General features: G+C 41.0%; 1 protein-coding gene across 4 annotated transcripts in view; it reads left to right on the forward strand.

The window, feature by feature from the left end:
• The window catches only part of LOC136247059 (uncharacterized), a 214,554-nt gene that overhangs the window by 84,792 nt on the left and 105,131 nt on the right, over nt 1-24,631 (forward strand). For all 4 annotated transcript variants that reach the window (XM_066038662.1, XM_066038663.1, XM_066038664.1 and 1 more), the window contains one exon: nt 21,712-21,777. In XM_066038662.1, coding sequence (XP_065894734.1) covers nt 21,712-21,777 — 66 coding nt within the window. The remainder of the gene's footprint in view (nt 1-21,711; nt 21,778-24,631) is intronic.

A 24,631-nucleotide genomic window follows, 5' to 3' on the forward strand; every position in this document is an offset into this window, starting at 1 on the left:
TGAAAACCTTACATAGTAAGTGCTAGTGCTATAGTTTAAACTTTTTTGAAACTATACCAAGCCACATCAAAAGCACTTTCAAGTACATTATAAGTACTTTCAAATACATGAAGTAACTTCAAAGGCTTTAAACTGATTGATTTAATAACTGTAAGGCTTTAAATACAACTTCAAAGTATTGCATAATAGTTGTAATTACCACATTCACCCCTGATCTTCCTTGCATGTCAAAATAGTCTAGCTGTCAAAACAGCCTAGTTGTAGCCCTAGCCTGGCTAGCTGGGCTACATACAAAATGTAGCCTAGGCAGTTCCTTTAATTTGAGGTGTGAAAGTGTTACATATAGTCTTGTCTCACTATAGCTTTTATTGTTTGGATCCGTATACTTCTGTGTGAAACTAGATAAATATAAAATTGAAAATTTTAAAAGGGGAATATGAATTGCTGCATAAAAAAGCACGAAACAAGAAGGGATCACTGGGGTGGTAATTTAAACCGCACATCCCTATTTTGACTCTGTCATAAATTTAGTTACATGCTCCAACATTTTGAGACAAGTCAAAATACAGCATTATGGATCAAGAACTGTTTGAAAAGCACCTCTGCAATCCACACATATACTAAAAGAAAGAAATGGTACAGTGCACCCTAGTTATATTAATTATTGTCTGAAAAGTGAAATATCCATTACACTTTGTTGTCAGCTATGTTCAACCCGTTACATAGTAGTACAAATCAAGAACTGTTTGAAAAGCACCTCCGCAATCAAAATAGCCACTACAAAAAATACGAACAATTTCTGTTACGAAGGGAAGCCATCATGTGCTACCACCAAACTGACACATTTCGCTGTCTGCAAAGATGAATGGGACACAAAGGAGGACACTGGTAAGTCCATGAAGGATGCATTGCATGTACTGCGGTATGCCAAAAGGCACCAGTCGGACCGAAGCGACATCGAGCAGTGAAATAATCAAACCCGTAGCCTTAGCCGTTATCGAGTTACACTTGTCCGAAGGCATCAGTCAGTCAATCAGTCAGTAGAAAATTCCATTAAATAAATTATTTTTAAAATTCCGTAGCAACTTGTTTGAAAGCATTTCGGGTTGATCTGAAAGTTTGTTTGGGCTTAGTTTTACCTAACCAATACTAAATTGAGGCTGGTGTTTGGATGATATTATTCTGTGGGCCATGCCTTCTCCTTTGTGGTCCCTACTATACAGTAACTATCATACTGTAAGATACATTCCTAATATTGAGCAGCTGTTGTTATGCTACATACATATGTAGTTGTTAGTCTCAGAAATCTTACTCATTGTCATCGCACCGGCATCCTCATGCAGTGCTCATAAATACATACCAGATGGTATGATACTGAGCTAGCTACCTGTCACAAGACATGGAACTCTGACAGTATATAATTATATATTAAATAATCAGTGGTTGTGCATTTATTATTTCAGCCAAAAATAAGAATAACATGCACTATTTCCAGGGGTGCATGAACTACAATATTATACTGAGCATAATTATGATTAACTTACTAGTGCACGGTAGTAAAAATGATGTAATGTCAGAAAAGAGATATGTAATATAGTTTAAGTAGAGTCTGTTGTACATGTTAGTATTGTATCCATTGAGTATACCACAATGAAGAATTCTATATTGTGAAATTGCATATTGTTTCCCACAAACAATATGTGGCACACACAAATAGATTATTTCACACACCATATCAAATACAGCTAGTCTGTAGACTGTAGAGTACATAGCTAATCTTGCGTACACACACATCATTCACAACACATGCCCTACATATAGAGCCCACGCTCTGAGACAACACAAAGCACAGAAATCACACACCTGTAACATTGGCAATGTTTGCATGTCAAGGGAATGTCACTATATGTTAAGTTTACAACCAGCTGTCAAATTAGTTGACGTCTAAATTGTTAACGCTGAGGGTTTTACAGACCATTGTCGTAAAAAATACTTTGCTATAAAATTTTATATTGAAATAAATTGAGTAAAAATGTGACTGAATTTTGGAAAAACATTCTAAATTGCACATTGGAATATTCGAGATACAAGTCACCATATCTTTCCAAGGCTAACTAGCACGCATATGAAATTTACACAAGAGATGCGTCAATCTATTAATCTATCAGTCCACTTCCAGTACTTGTAGCTGCTTGTAGAGCTTCTTGCCAAATAACATAGAAAGTCTGAGCAGTTGGCCAGCGAAGTAGTATAATCACGAGTGCTCACAATGTGGTGGGGTGGGCAAGAGATAGCCTTAAAATTGGAGGTAGACCACAACTGAAGTCCAGACTAGAGGTGTACCGATGGAGAAATTTTAAACCGATCCGATATATTCCAATTAACATCTCAGGCAAGCCAGTGAGCACTAACATTTTAGCTTATAGGGTGATTTGGGGGAAAAGATTGGGCAAGCCCAGGACTTCACTGGGGCATGCAAAATCCCTCAAGTAAAATGGTTAGGGTGTCTCTCTGATCTCTGCATTTTTGATTGGCTGCACTTGAGAGATTGCTTTGCCCGTCAGCATTATGGTTATTCTTCAAGCAGTATTACTGCGCCCCTCCATCCTGGGGTGCCAGGTTGTCTGTTAAACACAGAACATTGGAGTTTAAAATGGGTGGGGTGGGTGGGCAATCGCAGTATAACTTGCTGAACACTCAAATCATTGTAACCACTGAACACTAGGTGCCAATACCAGTTGCTGAATGGCAAGTGCTACAGCTCATTGTTGTGTGAAACTGCTATCCCGTGACATGCAGAGAGGTGGTGTAATGTTTCATTAGCACATTCCAGATGGGCCCGTTTGTGCACGTCTGCCCTAAGCTCTTCTGTGGTGCCTGTTCTGTTAACTTAAATTTACTAGGGTAGATTAGTATTTAACATCTCAGGCAAGCCAGTGAGCACTAACATTTTAGCTTAAAGGCTAATTTGGGGAAAACGATTGGGCAAGCCCAGGACTTCACTGGGGCATGCAAAATCCCTCAAGTAAAATAGTTAGAGTGTCTCTGATCTCTGCATTTTGATTGGCTGCACTTGAGAGATGGCTATGCCCACCAGCATTATGGTTATTCTTCAAACAGTATTACTGCGCCCAATTTTCCCCAAATTAAGACTTTTTTAGCTGGTGGGTAAATATACAGAATGCCTCCATTAATACCTAGCGATTGTATCATTATACCATACCTACTGTTTTACACACAACTGTGTTTTTGCAACCAACAGAAGTGCTGTGATCACAAATGGCAGCTGTTCAACAGCATGTGTGATCACTAACAGCAGCTGCTCAACAGCATAAGTATGGCAGTATATAATACCAGTGTCCATGGAGGCTGCAACTGCACAACATGAAGCAGCTGTATGGTATGCAGTAACACATAACATTGTGACGTCCACAGTGGCGGATCCTGTGCAACATGAAGAACTGTACGGCATGCGGCAACACATAACACTGTGGCATATACAGTGGCAGCAACTGTACAACATGAAGCAACTGTACAGCATGCGGCAACACATAACACTGTGGCATACACAGTGGCAGCAACTGTACAGCATGTAACAACACATAACACTGTGGCATACACAGTGACAGCACTGTACAACATGAAGCAACTGTACAGCATGAAGCAACTGTACAACATGAAGCAACTGTACAGCATGCGGCAACACATAACACTGTGGCATACACAGTGGCAGCAACTGTACAACACGAAGCAAATGTACAGCATGCAGCAGGGCATACACAGTGGCAGCAACTGTACAACATGAAGCAACTGTACAGCATGCAGCAACACAACACTGTAGCATACACAGTGGCAGCAACTGTACAACATGAAGCAACTACACGGCATACAGCAACACAAAAACACTGTGGGATACACAGTGGCAGCAACTGTACAACATGAAGCAACTGTATAGCATGCGGCAACACAATGTGGCATACACAGTGACAGCAACTGTACAACGTGAAGCAACTGTACAGCATGCGGCAACACAACACTGTGGCATACACAGTGGCAGCACTGTACAACATTAAGTAACAGTACAGCATGCGACAACACACATCACTGTGGCATACACAGTGGCAGCAACTGTACAACATGAAGCAACTGTACAGCATGCGGCAACACAACACAGTGGCATACACAGCGGCATACACAGTGGCAGCAATGTACAAGTAGTGCAACACGAAACAACTGTACGGATAACCCTATGGCATAAGCAGTGGCAGCAACTGTACAACATGAAACAACCGTATGGCATGAGGCGACACATAACATTGTGGCATAAACGGTGGCAGCAACTGTACAACATTAAGTAGCAGTACAGCATGCGGCAACACCTGATACTGTGGCATACACAGTGGCAGCAACTGTGCAACATGAAGCAACTGTACAGCATGCAGCAACACATAACACTGTGGCATACACAGTGGCAGCAATGTACATCATTAAGTAACAGTACAGCATGCGGCAACACCTGATACTGTGGCATACACAGTGGCAGCAACTGTGCAACATGAAGCAACTGTACAGCATGCAGCAACACATAACACTGTGGCATACACAGTGGCAGCAACTGTGTGGCATGTGGCAACAAATAACACTGTGGTATTCAGTGGCAGAAACTGTACAAGTAGTGCAACATGAAACAACTGTATGGATAACCCTATGGAATAAGCAGTGGCAGCAATTGTACAACATGAAACAACCATATGGCATGAGGCGACACATAACACTGTGGCATAAACGGTGGCAGTAACTGTACAAGTAGTACAACGCAAAGCAACTATGCAGCATGCGGCAACACATAAGTAACATTGTGGCATACACGGTGGCAGCAACTGTACAACATGAAGCAACTGTACAGCATGTGGCCACATATAACACTCACAGCAGTGGCAACTGTACTGCATGCAGCAATACATAACACTGTTGTATACACAGTGGTAGCAACTGTATGACATGAGGCAACTGTATGGCATGTGGTAACACGTAACACAGTGGCAGCAACTGTACGACATGCGGCAACATATAACGCTGCGGTGGCAGCAATGTGGCAATACATAACACTGCAGCATACAGAGTGGCAGAACTGTATGACATGAAGCAACATGGAATGGGACAACCCATGGACTCTGTAGCAGTGGTGGCAACCATGCAGCATGAAGCAGTTGTACAGCATTGGCAACACAACGCTGTGGCATCCATAGTGGTGAACATGAAACAACTGTACAGCATGTAGCAAAACATTCACATGCATGCGGTGACTTATGATAGCAATCGACATGAGGCAGTATCAGGAAAAGATGCATAAACAAGATGGTTCGATGCTGGCACACATAGTTGCAGTTATAACAATATGTGACCGTATCTGCGAAAACAGGACATAATCGCATATTTTTCGAATTCCTGGTTATTAAATATTTATAATCTACTTAACCAATTGTACATACTGGCAACGTTTCAGCTTCATATGCCAATAAGTCTGGAAGTTACAGCCCAACAATGTAGCAACAACAGAAAAATCGATTTGTACAGCAAGTATAGGGAAAATAAATTACATGCGCTTACAAAAACGGTTGTAACTTACCAACGGATTGAGGTACGGCGTTAACCTCTTCACCATCGTGTTCGCCATGAACAGAGAAATCAATTACTGGGTAAGTTTGTCCTTTACATGCCCTTCCTCACTGCGTACAAAGGCTAAATTCATGAAGAAAAATCGATTGCGCATGATCGCTTCGACATGACGTAAACAAATGCTCATAACGTACGCATCCTTAGGTCTACTGCAATGAAACAAAGATTTTCCAACTCCTCTTGAACAGGCGAATAAGATGATATCCAGGTTGTTATTGTTAGTCCCTTGCTTCACTAAGAAACAGGGGTAAACAAAATTTACAGAATTTTTTCAATAATACTCAAGTATTTCACCCAATGTATTCAATGCTTTATACTGTAAATTTAGGCTTGTGCGATTATGTCCCTTTTTCACAGATCCGGTCACATATGACATTATGGCAGCAATAACAATATGGCAGCAATGATAGTATGGCAGCAATGATAGTATGGCAGCAATGATAGTATGGCAGCAATGATAGTATGGCAGCAATAACCTTATGGTGGCAATGAAATTATGGCACATTAACAATATGGTAGCAATAACAAAATGGCTGCAGTGACAATATGGCAACAATGACAATATGGCAGTAATTACATTAAGGCAGCAATAACAATATAGCAGTGACAATATGGTAGCAATAGCCATATAGCAGCATTAACTCATTTGGATATTCTGACCTTGCAGCATTTCAGGGTGCATGAGAATACCTGATAACTCAATTGCTATGGGGATCCCATGGTGGTTTTTGCTCTGCACTGATCTGGGAAAGTAGCTATGGAATCAAGCAGAGTGCAGAAGTTTGGCGGTGGATGTATGTCTGATATGCATCCCTACTCCATTGCCTTGATTGGCCAAGCAGGGAGACCTGCTGCAGCAGCAGTGGTGGTGGCACAATTCTAGCACTGACTGGCAGAGATGGTGCTCATAACCAGCATGTTGGCAGCAATCATCATTGGCAGTTGCAGGGAAACAGCATGGACATTCGCTGTAACTGGGTATAGACCATAGTCATTGGTAGCTGTAGAAGGGAGATAACCATCGTCATTGGCTGTGCAGCTGGGAATGGGAGATTGTTGCTAGTAACTACCAAGGAGCGTGGAACATCGCCATTAGTAGCTTCTGACATTGTCGTCGGCTATAACTGGGCATGGATAATCATTGCTGGTAGCTGCAGAGGAGTGTGAACTATCATCATTGGCTATAGTTGGGCACAGGCGATCGTTGCTGGCAGCTGTAGAGGGGCGTGAACCATCGTATGTAGCTGGGCATGGGCGATCATTGCTGGTAGCTGTAGAGGGGCGTGAACCATCGTCATTGGCTGTAGCTGGGCATAGGCGATCATCATTTCTGCTAGCTGTAGAGGGGCATGAAGCATCGTCGTTGGCTGTAGCGGAACATGGGCGATCATTGCTGGTAGCTGCAGAGGGGTGTGAACCATCGTCGCTGGCTGTAGCGGAACATGGGCAATCGTTGCTTGTAACTGCAGAGGAGCATGAACCATCGTCGCTGGCTGTAGCAGAGCATGGGCGATTGTTGCTGGTAGTTGCAGAGGGGCGTGATATCATAATGCGGCCATGTGCGAGGTGCTCAAGTTGTAAAATTAATATTAACTAATCAGATAATACAGTGTTATTGTTAAAGTGTTAATGAGAACTATGTAATGCTGCTAGTTTTTAAGTGTGTGAGCATCTTCTTAAATGCCACACAAATTTTAATTCTCAATAAAGCAATGTATATAGATTCTCTGATAGCAATAAATAGTTTGAGTTTGGCCGCCTTTCCTGTATACAGCAATGCTACGAACAAAGGAAAGGTGGCCAAACTCAAACTATTTATTGCTATCAGAGAATCTATACACATAGCTTTATTGAGAATTAAATTTGTGTGGCATTTATGAAGATGCTCACACACTTAAAAACTAGTAGCATCACATAGTTCTCATTAACATTTTAACAATAACATTCTATTATCTGATTAGCTAATATTAATTTTACAACTTGCACACCTCGCACATGGCCGCATTATGATATCATTACTTTTTGTCACAGTTAACTCTGCTTTACTTGGACGCACACTTTTTTACAGCTATAAGCTGTTTTTGGATGAGATTCAGTTTAACTATCAGTCTGGCATAGAATACAAAAATTTTCTAGGTGGTATGTTTTTTGCAGAAAGCTTCTATAAAATTCAAACTTGAGATGCCCTAATACAGTAATCACCCTAACACAGCAATCTAATTATACTGTGAAACTCACTCTCATATTTAAAACAATAGGAAATGTTATATCCCTGCTGTGCATTTCCATAATGGTATCTTAAGCACAGTAGGGATATAAATAAGAGTTTAAATCTGTTGATTTAAACCTAGTTAATGGAGCATGCATGTGAGCACTTGTAGAGTTAGTGGGCTCTTATTGGAATAATCACGCATGCACTGTAGTCAACACGAGGGACACGCCAAAGGTCACTAGACAGCACTCAAGTCTTAAGATGCCAAGGAAAATCGCCAAGACGTCTACTACACGTGGAAAAGGGACACGCCCAAATCAAGATAAGGGCGACAGAGCACCACCCCGCGGATTACATCAGACTCGACAACAGAATCGTTCCATTAGCCGAAAGAGGACAAGAGAAGCGGATGAACCTACCAGTAAACGACCAAGGAAGAACCCCAAGGAAACAACTAACGGTCGTGTTACAACTAGAACTAGAGCTAACGCTCAGAACACAAGGCAGCAACCCGACAACGATCGCTCCGAACAGCAACAAACGCCCCGTGCTGCTCCTACTAAGCAACGCCAGCCATCACGAAGTTTAACTGAAGCGGACATCCCACGGATAGTGGACGCCTTTATTGAAGCTCTGGACAAACGCCACCGTCGACGTCAGATCCAGGACGCGGACGAGGAAGTGTACTCTGAAGACGAAGATTCTGGTGTCTCTTGGGAGGATCCTTCAGCCGATGAGGAATTCTCTAGTTATGAAGTTGTACTTAACACGCAATATGTGTTAGTCACTCAGCTAGATATTTGTATAATATTCATAAGCATTTGTGCATGTTACGTTTATGCATGTCTCTATATGATTAACCTTGCCTGTTGGTTCCTCCACCAACCTGCCAGTGCAGTGCCACTTATGTTCACGACTCACATTCCCGTGCTTTCCCAAGATCATACCCCTACCCCCCCCCCCCCCCCCCCCCTCCCTCCCTCCCCGTCTCACGGCCCCTGCCAGTGCAGGGCCACTTCTGTTCCCGACACATTCCCATACTTCCCCAGGAATCCCCCCCCCCCCCCCCACTAATTAAGCACAGTAGTGTGCTGATTTCACATAAATATATATTATATGGTAGCGCAAATCAAAAATGGACTTGTCTTCCATCATCTTTCATCATTCATTGCAGCGGCAGACAGTGATGAGGACCTCACGGAGCAGCTGGGCCATGTTGGGACTATGTTAAGCAAACACTACAAGAGAATAGATGCTTCATCTTATGTCAACATTGGGGCCGGCTGCCCACCAGTCCCTCTATGGTTAGCCAAAAGGATTGAGTCAGGAGCATTCATAGAAATGGCAGACCTTCTACCAGAACGTTTAGGTGAAAAACAAAAAGATGCCCACAGGACCAAGCGTCAGAAACGGTCACTTACCATCCTGGAATGGCTTCAGTGTTTCTCTACATATGTATCAGTAGTGGCAAGGAAGCACCCCGAGCGTATCGCAGACCTCATGGGCTACCAGTCGTTAATCATAGAGGCATCTATGGAATACAAGGGTGACTGTTGGGCTGGATATGACCAAAGATTTCGTCAGCAGGCCGTATCACGCCCCAACATTACCTGGTCTACTAATGATTCAACCCTGTGGTCGTTGGCCTTCACAGGTCGTGCAAAAGTCTCCAGGTGCAGCTACTGCTTCAGCCTTTCCCACCGTTCCACCGATTGTGAGCTTAGCCCTGATCAACCACGCACCTCCAGCCAAACAACCCGTAAGATCTGTTTTCGCTGGAATGAATCAACTTGTACCTTTCCCAACTGTAAATACGACCACATATGCTACATATGTGCTCAAGACCCAGGAAACATTAGCGTAGCCCACAAAGCCATCAACTGTCCTCAGCGGGCTACTCTACCTCGCGGACCAATACAGCCACTTTTCCCAGGAAATAGTGGTCCAAGACCCTCCTCCTCACGTAATTAACTAAACAAACAAAACTGCTTAGCTCAGGAAAATTTTAACAATCTGTCATTGATCATAGAACATGTTTGCAATCAATTAGATTATGTATTTGTTGTTTTCCTTTATACATTGATGCTATTACTGTATCATATAGACACCATGTTTTACAATTCAGCTATATATAATTATATAATTCTCCTTTAACAGACGCACAGTCATATGAAGATTGGCTCCCACTGTGGAAGAAACACATTGTTCATATCCCGAATCGCACTATCCTTCCCCCCTCTGCCCAGCACATTACCACGCCACTCCAAGCACAGAACTGGCATCATTTCCTGAAGACATATCCAAATCAAGAACTTGTCCAGTACTTCATCACGGGGTTGACTAACGGCTTCAGAATAGGTCTTACTACCATTGTACATCTGCGTTCAGCTAAAAGAAACATGTCCTCAGCCTTGGCACGACCATTAGTAGTCGATGAATACCTTCAAGTGGAACTAGAGCGTAGCAGAATAGCTGGACCATTTCCACCATCCCAATGCCAGGGAGTTCATATCAGCCAGTTTGGAGTGATTCCAAAAGGCCATCAGCCAAACAAATGGCGCCTAATTGTAGATCTTTCACATCCATCTAGCTGCAGCATCAACGATTCCATTCCAAAACCCCTTTGCAGTCTCAAATACATCACAATAGATGATGCAATTCACAGGATTCTGAAGTATGGGCCTAATACCCTCTTGTCTAAGGTGGATATCAAAAGTGCCTTTAGACTCATTCCAGTTCACCCAGCTGATAGGAACCTGCTGGGAATGCTGTGGCGTAAGCAAGTGTATGTAGATAAATGCTTACCATTCGGCTTACATTCAGCTCCTAAGTTATTTAACATTTTAGCAGACTTAGTCTCCTGGATCGCCGGTCAACATGGAGTTTCATGCATGCTACACTACCTTGATGATTTCCTTCTGATGGGCCCACCACACTCATCTGACTGCCAGCAGGACCTCGACACCTTCATCCAGCTGCGTTCTTATCTTGGGATCCCTCTAGCATCAGAGAAAATCGAGGGTCCTACAACTTCACTTTCCTTTCTGGGAATCACCATCAACACATCCCGAATGGAAATGAGACTTCCAAGGGATAAATTAGCCAGAATACAGGAAATGCTCTCGCAGTGGCTTGGCAAAAAAAGGGCTACTAAGCGAAAGATCCTTTCTCTACTCGGCCACCTTCAGCATGCCTCAAACGTGGTGAGGTGTGGCCGTACCTTTACAGCCAGAATGTATGCAACTGCAGCTAAACTCAAGAAACTACATTTTTATACTCGGCTGAACAGACAGTTTCGATCTGACTTAGCCTGGTGGTACACATTTGTACGCCACTGGAATGGCTTAAGTATCCTACGCGATCCTACCATGGTGTCTAGCACCCCAATTGCCATCCAGACCGATGCTTCAGGATCATGGGGTTGTGGTGCAGTTTATAATCACCGTTGGCTTCAACTAAGGTGGTCAGATGAATGGATGCACCAAGATATCATGGCAAAGGAGCTTGTTCCTGTTGTCATAATGGTGGCTGTGTGGGGTCCATTATTAGCCAAACAAAGTATCTTACTACAGTGTGACAACCTCAGCCTGGTGACCTCCATTAACAAAGGCACAGCCAAGCAAACACTTATAATGCACCTTCTTCGCAGCCTTTGGTTCTTTACAGCCCATTATGACATAGCTTTGACAGCCACACACATCCTGGGCGTCACCAACACCGCAGCTGATCAACTTTCACGAAACCAGATGTCTCTATTTCACCTAGCAAACCCAGGAGCTGCCAGATTACCAGCACCCATCCCAGCATCATTACACAAAATTCTTTCCCCATCTGGACCAGATTGGACTTCATCACGATTCAGAAAACTATTCAGAAACACTTTGTTGCAAGTAGTTTAAACCAGCTTTTATTTGGTTACTGTGTATTGTAATTTTGCACTAACTGTACTTATTGAAATATGTGATAAACAATGCGAGTGCTTTCATGCCTCACATCATAATGACGTACATTTATTCAACATCTCTTGTCCACAAAACACATACATACGTACATTGGCTTAGATCTACACCTCATGTGACCCCTTGCCTTCTCATACTATAGGTGTCACAACGCCAGAGCTGTATACAGCTATGAGAAAGTACTACTTCCAAGGTACGGCCCCAGCTACCAGAAGATCCTACAAGGCAGGTACCAGACAGTACACGAGATTCTGCCAGAAATCCTCCCTTCCCAGCATCCCTACATCAGAAAAGACACTGCTACTGTTTGCTACCCACCTAGCTACACGTGGTTTAACTTATGCCACAATCAAAGTGTACTTGGCAGCAGTCCGACATTCACATGTTACAGTGGGATACCATGACGCCTTTGATTCTCACTTCACTCCTAGAGTTCAGCAACTCTTAAGAGGCATTCACAAAGAAACTTCCAAAACTAGACGGCCCAGAAAACGTCTTCCAATTACTCTCAAGATAATGCAAAAAATCAAGCACCATCTTAACAAGCAGCCTTCAACGTACCAGGACAATTTGCTATGGGCAGCCTGTTGTGTGGCCTTCTATGGCTTCCTCCGCGTAAGTGAGTTCACTGTTCCATCCCAACACAGCTATGATAAAGCTTATCATCTCTCTCTTGCCGACCTGACATTAAACAGCCGATGCTTGCCAACAGTAGTACAGCTGCACATCAAACAATCCAAAACCGATCCCTTCAGGGAAGGAGCATTCATTTTTCTCTCCAAAAGCAACAGAGGCACATGCACAGTTCGTCCCATTGTGGACTACCTCATTGTACGAGGAAAATGGGAAGGACCACTGTTTGTTTGGCCAGATGGTACCATGCTCACTAGAAATCTCTTCGCATCAGCACTGGCAAGAATTCTGCACAACCTGAAGTTGACTCCTCAACTGTATAATACACATAGCTTTCGCATCGGCGCAGCTACTTCAGCCAATCAAGCCGGGTTAACCCCCCTCCAGATCAAGGCCTTGGGTAGATGGAGGAGTGATGCCTACCAAAGATATATCAGGATAACCCCTAATGAATTTGCTACCATGTCCAAGCAACTTAACTCACATGACAGCTAAAGCACATTTGTTTATGCAACTGTATGCTAACACAAATACATATACTTCTATGCTCCCCATTTTATAATTCCTTACCACTCATCTTCTGCTTGGGTGAAAAGACAACCCAAGCTGCCTTTCTGTGGCCTACTCACCCAAGCTATTTAGTGGTCATTTGGGGTGCTCAGGTTAACCAATGGGCGTCATAAGTAACCTAACACCTAATCGCCAGGCTCAGAACTAGTATCAAGGTTTACCAACTCCCCCGGCAGGTAAAACTCCGGCACATCTACCAAACCCACCACAATCATCGATAGTGGTGTCGTGCCCAGTGAAGTTGAAGCAGCGCACAAGAAGATAAGGTAAGTAGGTGTGATGCTTGTGCACTACATTAACACTTCTTATTGTTTTACTGTGATTTAACCCATTGACAGCCAAATCCTGGCCGAATTGCCAAATTGCACCATATTAACCGTCCAGTACACAGAACTACTTAGTAACCATGTATCTAAATACTCGCTATAGACTAAGGAGGTTGACTGTGTTGTTTTTGTTTACATAACAGTAACCGTAACGAAATTATTAGACATCAAAATCTAAACTTCGGTAAAAACCAGCCCGAACAAACAACGGAATCCCAACTAGTTATTTGCTAAGGTGTATTACACTCCAAAGAACTATTTTATACAGTTTACTTACAGTGCGATCTATTCCACAGCAGGTTTCTTCTTGATTTGTCCCATTTCTGCTATTGCGCGTGCATATCTGTACTTGTGTCCACCATACCACATCTGGGATAAAGCAGTCGACTGTCGACTTTACCTGTCTCCATCGATGTATAACACTTTCCTTGTTATCAGCTAACAGATTTTAAGTCGAAGAATGATTTAATTCACCTATTATAACAGGTTACACTTTACTTTATTGCATAACAAACACGCACTAGTCCGGGAAGGATTCGGTTATCCCAGAAACGGGACCTCTATGGGCGTGTCCGTTTCAGTATTAGCGCATCTTGCTATGAAACGTATTTTACAAGTTATAACGGGTCTAAAGTTTATTCTATGAGTGAGTTATGATGCCATGCCGCCATATGGCAGCAGTGGCCGTTAATGGGTTAATATCATACACTACTCCAGCTTGTTTTATCTATGCGCTATGGTCTCTATTCTAGTCGAAAATCCCAAATTTTTCTGTGTACTTGTTAACTTTTTTTGTAAATATCTATATAATAATTCTCTAACTGTTTTCTGGCACTGCCCCTGCATTCCTGTTCGGAGAATTGGTACCATTCAAATCTAATATTTGAGACGAATCTTTTGATACAGGATTGGTGGTGATTTGTTGAACTACGGGAAGTACCCTTTAAACCACCGTAACTATCTGAGGAAGACATGAATTTCTCCAAAATTTTCTGGAGACCCTTATCGTGTAACCAGTCTTCCCCATCCCAGCCTACAGTAGACATTTCTCTCCCCTGTGGACAACAGAATGAGAAATGAAAAAATCTAGGCCATAAAAAATTTCAAACAAACTCCTCCCAGGTTTTTCCCCTGATTAGCTTCAAACTCACTAGACCAACTACCTGTCCAAATCACTGTGTCATAAGGCGGTTTTCGTGTCTATCATCACGTGCTAACCTTAGTTGCTAGACACTTATCACTGTCAATGGTCATTGTAAGTTTACAATACGCGTATACGGTGTTCCGGTATGCACGTGTTGCCAATAGAAATCAGTTGACATCATGGTTTTAACTGTCTATAAGCTTACAATTAGATAGGATCAATCACTTTTTCATGAGTTAACCAATCACATCAGCGAATTTGATCATGTGATCTGGTGTGTACGCTATCATTCAGCAATCACACCCACCAGTATAAAAGCATACATTATAAGGAAAGTTCCATAGTGGGTGTGGCAAATCTGTGAGTGATGATCACAGACTACTTGACAGAGACTACAGAAGGAAGACTCGCTGGGAATACACTATGCACCCTGCTGTGCTGTCCACTACAAGTCCTGCGGTCTATATCGCTGTGTGCTAGATGAAGTATAGCTACTGCAACACAAATATATGCAGGTCAGGGACTATGGACAGACCTAAAACGGAGGATTACCAGCAACACCATTGCAAGGGAGAAGAAAACAGTAAAAAAATGAGAGTTTTGTAGTAGGTGTGGCAAGTTAACGAGCGATGATCACTCCAATCAGGCTGCCTAACAGACTACACAGGGAAGATTCCCCTAAAAGACACACTCTACATCCTGCAAGATGACACCATTGCAAGCAAAGAAACATGGAAGATTACATTCCAGGGATGTTTCTGGGGGGAGGGGGGGGGGCATTTTGCCTCCCCTGAAAATGATTTTGCCCCCCCGAGCTCTGCCTCAACCAGCCCAATGATGAAACAATGATAAATTGATTTGAAATCATAAAATTTAGTCGATGGCTAGCTAGCTACAATAAAACAAATTTAGCCTAATTTAAGTTCTGCACCCCTCAATTTCTGAAAAACTCAGATTGCCCCCCCTGAATTTATTTTCTAGAAAAATCCCTGCATTCAACTACTCTAATAGTACGTACATCTACCTTACTAAGCGATGAATTGTGGACAAGATAATGAAGTTGCTATTGCAGTCTTCATAATATAGGGAGACACAATTATACTCCTTGGTTAACTCTACAGGGACAGCTGAAGCTTCCAGAAGCTCTATTAGTTTAACTACCCTAATAGAGCATACATCGTGATATCTACCCTATTACAACCTCTACTTGAGCTACCACTCTTCGTATGAAGGATTTACCTGGGCTATGATGATACCTTAATTCTGAAAGCAACTAAAACAACAACTCTTCTCTATTCAATGTCATGCAATAAGTAAACAACACAACAATACCATGAATAGGATGTAGAAACGAAACTCCAATTCATTTACTCTTATAGACAACACAACCTATCTAAATATAAATTACTGTATATGACAAACGCAAGTTGAATTAAATTATAGCTCATTGTGGTGATGCACCAACTATTGGTAGACTGATTCTCATACCACACTCAGACACTTTATGTTAGTTCATGAAGTAGAGTACATCCCAAATGTGGCATTTGTCTGCCGCTCAAAACTAATCTCTTTTGTGTATGTGCATGGTTGTAATGGGACACATCTTAATACACCACCTTCATGAGGACTATATAGATCTCTGCACATGTAGAGCCTGTAACTGTACTACACAGACATGCAGAAATTCCATTGTGCAAGGTCAACCTACATTATAAAAACTAGGACATCAATCACTCTTTGTTCATGCAAGATTACCAACATTATAGCTAGATGTTGGTGACACCATAGATAATGTATGTTATATGGATTGGAAGTGCCCGTATTATTTACATAGTGACGTCATGGGCCATCCTTGTTTCGCTGCGCGTAAACTTTATGGCCTCGACAAGTGGAATATTTCACTGTTCTTATAACCAGCAAATTAGTGTTTATTGTTTACAGCTGGGTTAGTTACCACCTACACTAATTGGAAGTTGGACTAGGTAGGAACACTGGAGAGTAGTAAACAACAGCGAAAGAAAATTCAGGTGAAATATGGCGTTTCAAAACAGTTGTGCAAATTTCCTGAAGAAGAAAAAAACAGAAAGTGCAGTGTTGTTTCTTTGCTGCTGTTTACACCACTTGTAGCAGGTAGAGTGTAGTAGGTATTCACAATTTTGCTGTATATTTCCACTGTTTTGATAAAACTTCAAAAAAAAACAGGTACGACTTTGTGCAATTGTTTAGCTGAAGCTGAGCAGTACTGTAACATAAATCTATTTCAATGTATCACACTTTTCTTTGGTTGTGTAAATGTGGTGACGAGAAGTTGGCTAATAGTACTGCTGCTGAAATATTAGTTGGTGCGTACCTGCCATTGTCACCTGTCACATATAATATTTCTCCCAATATCCACAGACACGCTGTGTTCTTGTTCAGTACACAACGCAACACAACAATAAACAATGTAAAGAAATATTCACTTCAAACAAGCCAGAGAAAGCCAAACAGCCACTCAGTACATTTCCTAATGTATTTGCACACCGTAACTAGGATGAGAAAATAAATTTAACGGGCGTTTCCAATCCATTAGGAATGCATACATTATCTATGGTGGCACATACTATTGAAAAAATTATACGTGCACATCAGTAGCTATGTATAATCATGTCTTTCTTGGTATGTAATGATGTGATTACTCCTTGATCATTCGTATTGTTCAAATTTAATTCACACAATAGCACATAACAATTGTCTTAGTATCACAAGCATTTTGCACATGTACAACTAGTTAGTATGGCTGGTGAACCCACGCATGCCATATTTGAAATGGCTACTTGGCCCAGCTACTGTATATCAATTATCGTCTGAAAAATGAAGTATCCATTACGCTTCGTTGTCAGCTATGTTCCACCCGTTACACAGCATTTCGAATCAAGAACTGTTCGAAAAGCACCTCTGCAATCTATGCATACCGAAAGAAAAAAAATGGTACCGCATGTCCCAGCTATGTTAATTATCATCTGAAAAGTGAAGTATCCATTACGCTTCATTGTCAGCTATGTTCAACCCATTACACTGCGGTATGAATCAAGAACTGTTCAAAAAGCACCCCTACAATTGAAGTAGCCACTTTGAAAAATACGGACTATTTCCATTATGAAGGGAAGCCATCATGTGCTACCGCCAAATCAATACTTTGTACTGTCAGCAAAGATGAATAGGACACAAAGGAAGACACTGGTAAGTCCATGAAGAATGCATTGTGTGATTACTGCAGTATGCCAAAAGGCACCTCTTGAGCCAGAGCAACGTCAAAGAGTGAAAATGCCAAGCCCGTAGCCTTAGCCGTTGTTGAGTTACACTTGTCTGAGAGCATCAGTCAGTCAGTCAGGCAATCAGTCAGGCAATTAGTCAGTAGAACATTCCGTTAAATAATTATTTTTTAAATTCCGTACCAACTTGTTGAAAGCATTTCGGGTTGATCTGAAAGCTTGTTTGGGCTTAGATTTTACCTAATCAATACTACCTCATTGTCATCTGAGGCTGGTTTTTGGGTGGTGTTATTTCGTAGGCCATTGCCTACTCCTTAAAGGTCCCTACTGTACAGTTATCATACTGTATGATAAAATTTGATCACGTAATTGTGACACAGGTTGGGTTTTGTGTCATATCTCCATGGTCTTTATCTCGATTCTTTTCAAACCACAAAAAGACACTCCTATACGATGGTTACTTCATCTACATAGCAATTTTCAACTTATTGCTTCTTCGAAGGGTTTACCCTGTGGGCATGACAGAAGTTTGACCTCATTCACGCATATAATCAGTCATAACCCCATGAATGTTCATCAGATTCCATGGTGCTGATATCTGCTTTAATGAGTCCTTAAAGTGGGCCAAATTTTAGCCAAATTGGATTACACATTGATGTTTTATGGTGGATTTTGCAAAGTGTGCGAAATGAAAAATAAAGAGAAGAAAAAACAAAACATTAAAATGAAACTTCGGTCATACATATCTCGGAAATGTCTAGTAATTTTCTTCAAATTTGGTATGTGGATTCCCCTACCTGGCTGGCGCTTCTGTTGTAAATTTACTTCCAATCGGATAAGGGATAGCTACATATGTGGGAAAATCACATTTTCTTTCTTCCTGTGAATATACTCACTGTGTGGTGCACCGGCTTCTTGTGCCGCATGACACACTACCGTGTGTCTTAAATTAAATCTAATTACATACCCACGAAAGTGTGTTATGCTGCCATGTACAACTGTCACAGGCACTTATAGACAATTGTGAATTTACAGGAGCCAAAAATTTCCAGTTTTATGCATATGTAATTCTAGAATGGAAAATATCCTATTTTATTGTGGTAACTTCCTTGATGTAGGGCACCTACTTTTCCAATTTTGAACTGAATATGTCTAGCCATCACTGAGACATGTGCCTTCAAAGTTCATTTTAATTTCTTCATGTTTTTCTTGTTCTCCTAGCAAAATTGCTATACACCTGTAATTCTTACATTCTTCAGTTGATTTACTTCAAGACAAGCATCATACAGCACATTTATAGTTCAAATTTCACATAGATTGGATCAAACACTAGAGATTTAAGCACAATTAGTAAAGGTGGTTTCTGTCATGACTAAAGGGTAAACTACTTCAAAGAATAGATTGAAAATGGTTTGTAGATAGATTAACCATCGTAGGAGTACCTTTTGGTGGTTTGAGAAAAACATTGAGTTAAACAAAAATGCCAATTATATGTATCAGGCATGCAATCTAGTTTCATGAATAAAAAATATATACTGTCACATGCCCACCAGACGAACTGCTGAATGGGATGAGCTGAAAATTTAATTGAAACTAAAAAAGGGTGGTCCACAATTTTCTGCTTTTTGCGAGGGTACAAAGAGTACTCTTTTTTCTAAACCTCTCCCTCCCAGCCCAAAGCGTACTGTATAAATGTTGGCACATGGATGTATTGTATAGCAGAACAAACACATGGATACTTTTTTGATATTGCAAAATTCATGTATGGTGTTTGTTTTGTCTTTTAGGCATCTTATCATTTTGATGCTTTTGAAGCTGATACCCTGAAAGAAATGTTCCTACACACAGTAGGCATTAGTACCTGATACACACTTGCAAATGTGTACATGCACATCACAGAAACAGTTCTTGACTATCTTCAATGTGTTCATACAAAACCATCCCAACACTGGCAGTAGCAACAGTAGTACTAGTTTGTTGGGTATTCACCATAGTTTGGAGTCAAGAGATGTGGGTACACTCTGCAGAGACAGGTTTTCTCTATGGGCAACCCACAACTACCACAACTATGTAGTGTAAACAAATTAGTACCACATAATCCAGCCTCCCATACCCAACAGTATTCCTAAACCCACAACAGCACCTTCTGCAGGTAGAAAACAAATGCTAAAAGCAGTGTAGCTACATGCTATTCCGTTTATCAGTGTTAATTGCTAGGTTAAGACTAAAAAGAAAGAAAAGTAAGTGCTGTTATAAAAGTATATAAAGCCTGTAGTACGTGTTATCATGCTGATAACCGTCTTACCTGTAGATTTAATAAGCTTCATCTTTGTGTTTCCTTTAGCTTACATAAAGCTTTTTTTCATTGGTAGCTAACCCTACACTGTTTTCCATACTTCACCAAAGCACACCATTTTGTCCAATCATGTGTTGGCTTGGGCCCATGCATTAACGGCATCAGCTCGCTTTACTCCACCATTTAATTGAACACTGAATTGCATTAAGTAAGTAGCAGTAGAGGTTTACTACTAGAGCTTTATCACTGCATTCGGATTTCTCGCCAACTCACGACGTGACTGGCATTTTTGAAAAGCGTACATGTGATTTTACCCTCTCCCTGCTAGCATACAGTTTGTATACTCGTGAAAAAGCAGAAAATTGTGGACCACCCCTAAAGCCTTTCAGTAGAATACAGTAGACATAAAATCTTTGAGTAATAATGGGAAAACCTTAGGGTTAGGGTTACCTGTAGCAAGTGTGTAATCGATATACTCTAATGGTGCAGATACCATATTAAAGTAGCAAACTTTTAGGGCACTCAGCTGCAAAACAAGTCACCTTGTAGAGAGTTCAGCTATACAACAAGTCTCCTTACATAATTCAACTACAAACAAATCACTCTCTAAAAAATTCAGCTGCAACCTTGTCACCTTTAGAGAGTTCAGCTACATATAGAGAGCTCAGCTACTTTACAGGTAAACCTATGAGAAAAGTCACCCAGTCAAGAATTCAGCTGCGTTTTAAGTTGCCATGTAAAGGGTTCAACTACATTTTAAATTGCTCTGCAGAAAATTCAGCTACAAACAAGTCACACTTTAAAGAATTCAGCCACAAATAGGTTACACTATTGAGATTTCAGCTACATTCCAAGTCACCACTAGAGAATTCAACAAATCACTTGATAGAGAGTTCTGTTTCATTACAAGAGTCCCTCCGTGTAGGAAGCTCAGATGCATAACTTTCATCACAACTACAGTATAACTATGCAATTCAAATTTTAAAAAAAAACTATTCTCTTCTTCCAAGTAAAAAGTCAATCCCAATGCAGCCCCTGTTTGAGGACTTAAAATTACAAAAATGAATGATATTAATACCAAAAACAACCTAGCTGTGAAGTCAGGGTGAAAAGAAATTGTGAACCCAAAGGTGCAAGAAATGGCTGCAATGATGCTAGTGTTGATAATCACTCTTCATTATGAATGATTGACATAGGCATCAACGCAGCCATTTCTCGGCTGCTAGCTTTACTTTTTTACGATCTCACTCTTCATTGCGACTAGGCTGTTTTTCATGCATGCAGAATATGAATGCTGGCCATCTTACTTTACTTGTTTTTCAGTTATATGCTCATTTTCCATTATATTAACATCCTTAGCCCACATTAGCACAGATAACCAATTGTTGTGTTGTACAACAGGAAATTTTGGCCAAAGGAGAAGTTGATGAATCCACACTTTCACAGCTTTATCAAATTAAATGTTGGCTATAATTACTAAATCAAGTATCTTAACATTCACTTATGGCACTTTTGAAGGTTTCACAAATTTAAATTTGGCAAGTATAGTAAATTCATCAAATTCATCTGGTATTCCTTCGGTCAAAATATCCTGCCAAGACTTGGACTAAATCAAAATTATTATGTGCTTTATTGTAGGACAGAAACCCGTTATGAAAACACAAGAAAGTGATAGTACTCAACACAACGATGATAAAGATATGTGTAAGTAATTTTATGACCTAATCAAAAACAGCCAAGCTGTAAAAAAAAATAGTGCAGCCTCCAAAAAAGTTTGGATGAAAATAGATGTCAAATCCAAGGTGGCGGCCAAGAAATGGTTGTGATGGTAGGTTAATGGTAATAATGATAATTTAGGTGAATTTATATTGCCTCCTATGGCACCAAATTCACCTGGATTGTCATTAAATTTTTTACTATTAACTTACCATTACAGCCATTTCTTGGTCACCACCTTTGATTCCACATCTTTTTTTCACCATAGCTTTTTTGGAGGCTGCACCCTTTTTTACAGTTTGGCTGTTTTTGATTAGATATCACTTCTTTTTGTAATTTCATACCTAAAGCAAGCCTATGGCCAGCTTTAGGTATTTCTTTTAACTTGTGTATTTCTTTACCACATATCTAGAGAGAAGATTATTATGAAGAAGATTTTAATGATTTGAAGTAGATTTGCACCGATATCCAAATGAACCGATTATTCCGATAACCGATATTAAGCAACAGAATTAGCCGATACCGATAACCGATCCGATATACACTAATAACACTAACACTCATCCTCATCATTATTAAATGGCTCATATTAGTGACATAACCATTGATATACAGCTCATTCTAGGCTAAAATGTAAAGTTAGATGTATACCACAAGTAAAAGTTACTCATGGTAAACAGGTTTTAAGTACATTTTACTACTGCTATACAGTTGAGACAAGTGGCTGGTACTACATAGAAACCTAAAAACCTCAGTTTATTGTTGGGCATGGCCTAAACCCTGACAGTTTATTATGGGCATGGCTTGTAGGCACCGCTAAACCATTAACACATAACTTAATTAAAATGCCAAATAACTTATGTCTAGCCTCCCCCACATCATTATACTACACAGCGCAGTGGAGAGTAATATCGGCCTTGATTTAATCAAAACCGATTAATCGGTTAGTAGCCAATATCGGCCGATACCGATTATTGAACCGATTATCGGTGCAACACTAATTTGAAGCATACACATCTGGCAAGCTCTGTGCTGCACAACTCTACAGAAATTGATGGAAAATTAGTATCTGGGAGAGCATAAAGGACTATGCATCCTAGTAGATTTCATGATAATAAACTCGACTATAATAGTAATGTACATCGAAGGAAAGTTACCAGCATTGTCGCAAAGCGTTCAATGCTAACTGCCTTCAAGCAACTCACCGAAGACACATATGAGCCAATACATCGTCAGGGGTGTGTGGCCGCTAGCTACAAAGTATGGAGGTAAGCCGTAATTTTATGTTTGCATTGTGCACAGAAATTAAATGGTGACTAGAAAGTGTGGTCCCTCCACTACAGATTCATGTGCAAATTCAAGCAAGAAAGCTGCGAGGAGACCCTCCAGAGCAACGTTTGATAAATGGAAGAGGGATAACGAGGTAAGTCACCAGACAATGTCATGGTTATGTTGTGAACTGGAGAGAGACAAGAATTTTGTTGCAACGCTCTATTGTTCCGTGTGTAAAAGATTCGAGTAACAGATACAGCCTGGGAGGAACTTTTCTGTAGTGTGAATCACTGGATCGGCTAATAAGAAGCTGAGTAATGTTATCAACCATGCCAAGAGCAATGCTCACAAGGCTGCCATGTCAAGACTGCGTAATGAACAGGTAAGACAAAGTGGCTCGTCTGTAGTTTTGAGTTTTAGGATCGGTCAGTCTTTGTTAAATCTTGATGAAACTACTAGGCACAGAATGAGAAAGAAATTTGATGTTTGTTATATGATGGCTAAAGCGAATGTTCCATTTGTAAAGTACCCAGCGATTGTAGAACTGGAGAGCCGGCATGGTGTCAACTTAGATGCAGCTTACAGGACCCCTGATTCTGCTAAAACATTTACAAGTTCTAGCTGAAAGCCTCCACCAAGAGTTTTTAGATAAACTCTCCAGTTCTACAGGCCTTAAATTTTTCAGCGTTTTGATAGATGGCACTACAGATGCTGGGAACCAGGAAGACAAGTTGGTTGTGTTGGTGTATTGTGATAAAAATGAAGCAACAAGTGAGATCACTACTTGTACACGCTATTTTTCAGTGCATACTCCATCAAGGGCTGATGCTAGTGGTATTTTAAGTTGCATTAGGGATGCATTAAAGCAAGTAGGCATTGAAGATTTATTGGATAGTGAATGTGTGCTGGGAATTGAGAATTTTCCCGTGTTGGTTGGTGGTGGTACAGACGGAGCAGCTGTCAATGTGGCAGGAACTGGTGGGCTAAAAGGTCAACTAACACAAGCATTACCTTGGATTTATTGGTCATGATGTTATTCCCATCGCCTCGAACTTGCTTGTAGAGATGCATTCATTAGTCCATTGTTTTCTGCCATAGAGAACTTGCTTCTCCATCTGTACTATCTGTATGAGAAGCCACCGAAGAAGTCATGCGACCTAGCTGCCATAATAGAAGACCTAAAGGAAATTTTTAGCTTTCCAAAGGGTGGTAATCTTCCAGTACGTTGTCAGAGCACAAAGTGGGTTTCCCATAAAAGGAAAGCCCTCCAGCGGGTATTAGATAAGCACGGAGCTTATATTGCTCATCTCTTGCACTGACTGAAGATAGGTCAATTAAAGCGGAGGACAGGGATTGCTGCAGAGGTTATTTGCACAAATGGAAGCAGCCTAAATTATTGATTGGTTGTGCCATGTATATTAAGGCTTTAAAACCAGTCTCACTGCTCAGTTTGTCATCGCAAGGTGAGGGAGCAGATGTTGTGTTGTCTATGGTGAACACCATGAAATCAGTGAAATAACTGAAGAAGCTGACACAGCAAGAGGTCAGTGAATGGCCAATGGTGAAGCTT

This window comes from Dysidea avara, chromosome 2 (assembly GCF_963678975.1).
Source record: "Dysidea avara chromosome 2, odDysAvar1.4, whole genome shotgun sequence".
NCBI classification, from domain to species: Eukaryota; Metazoa; Porifera; class Demospongiae; order Dictyoceratida; family Dysideidae; genus Dysidea; species Dysidea avara.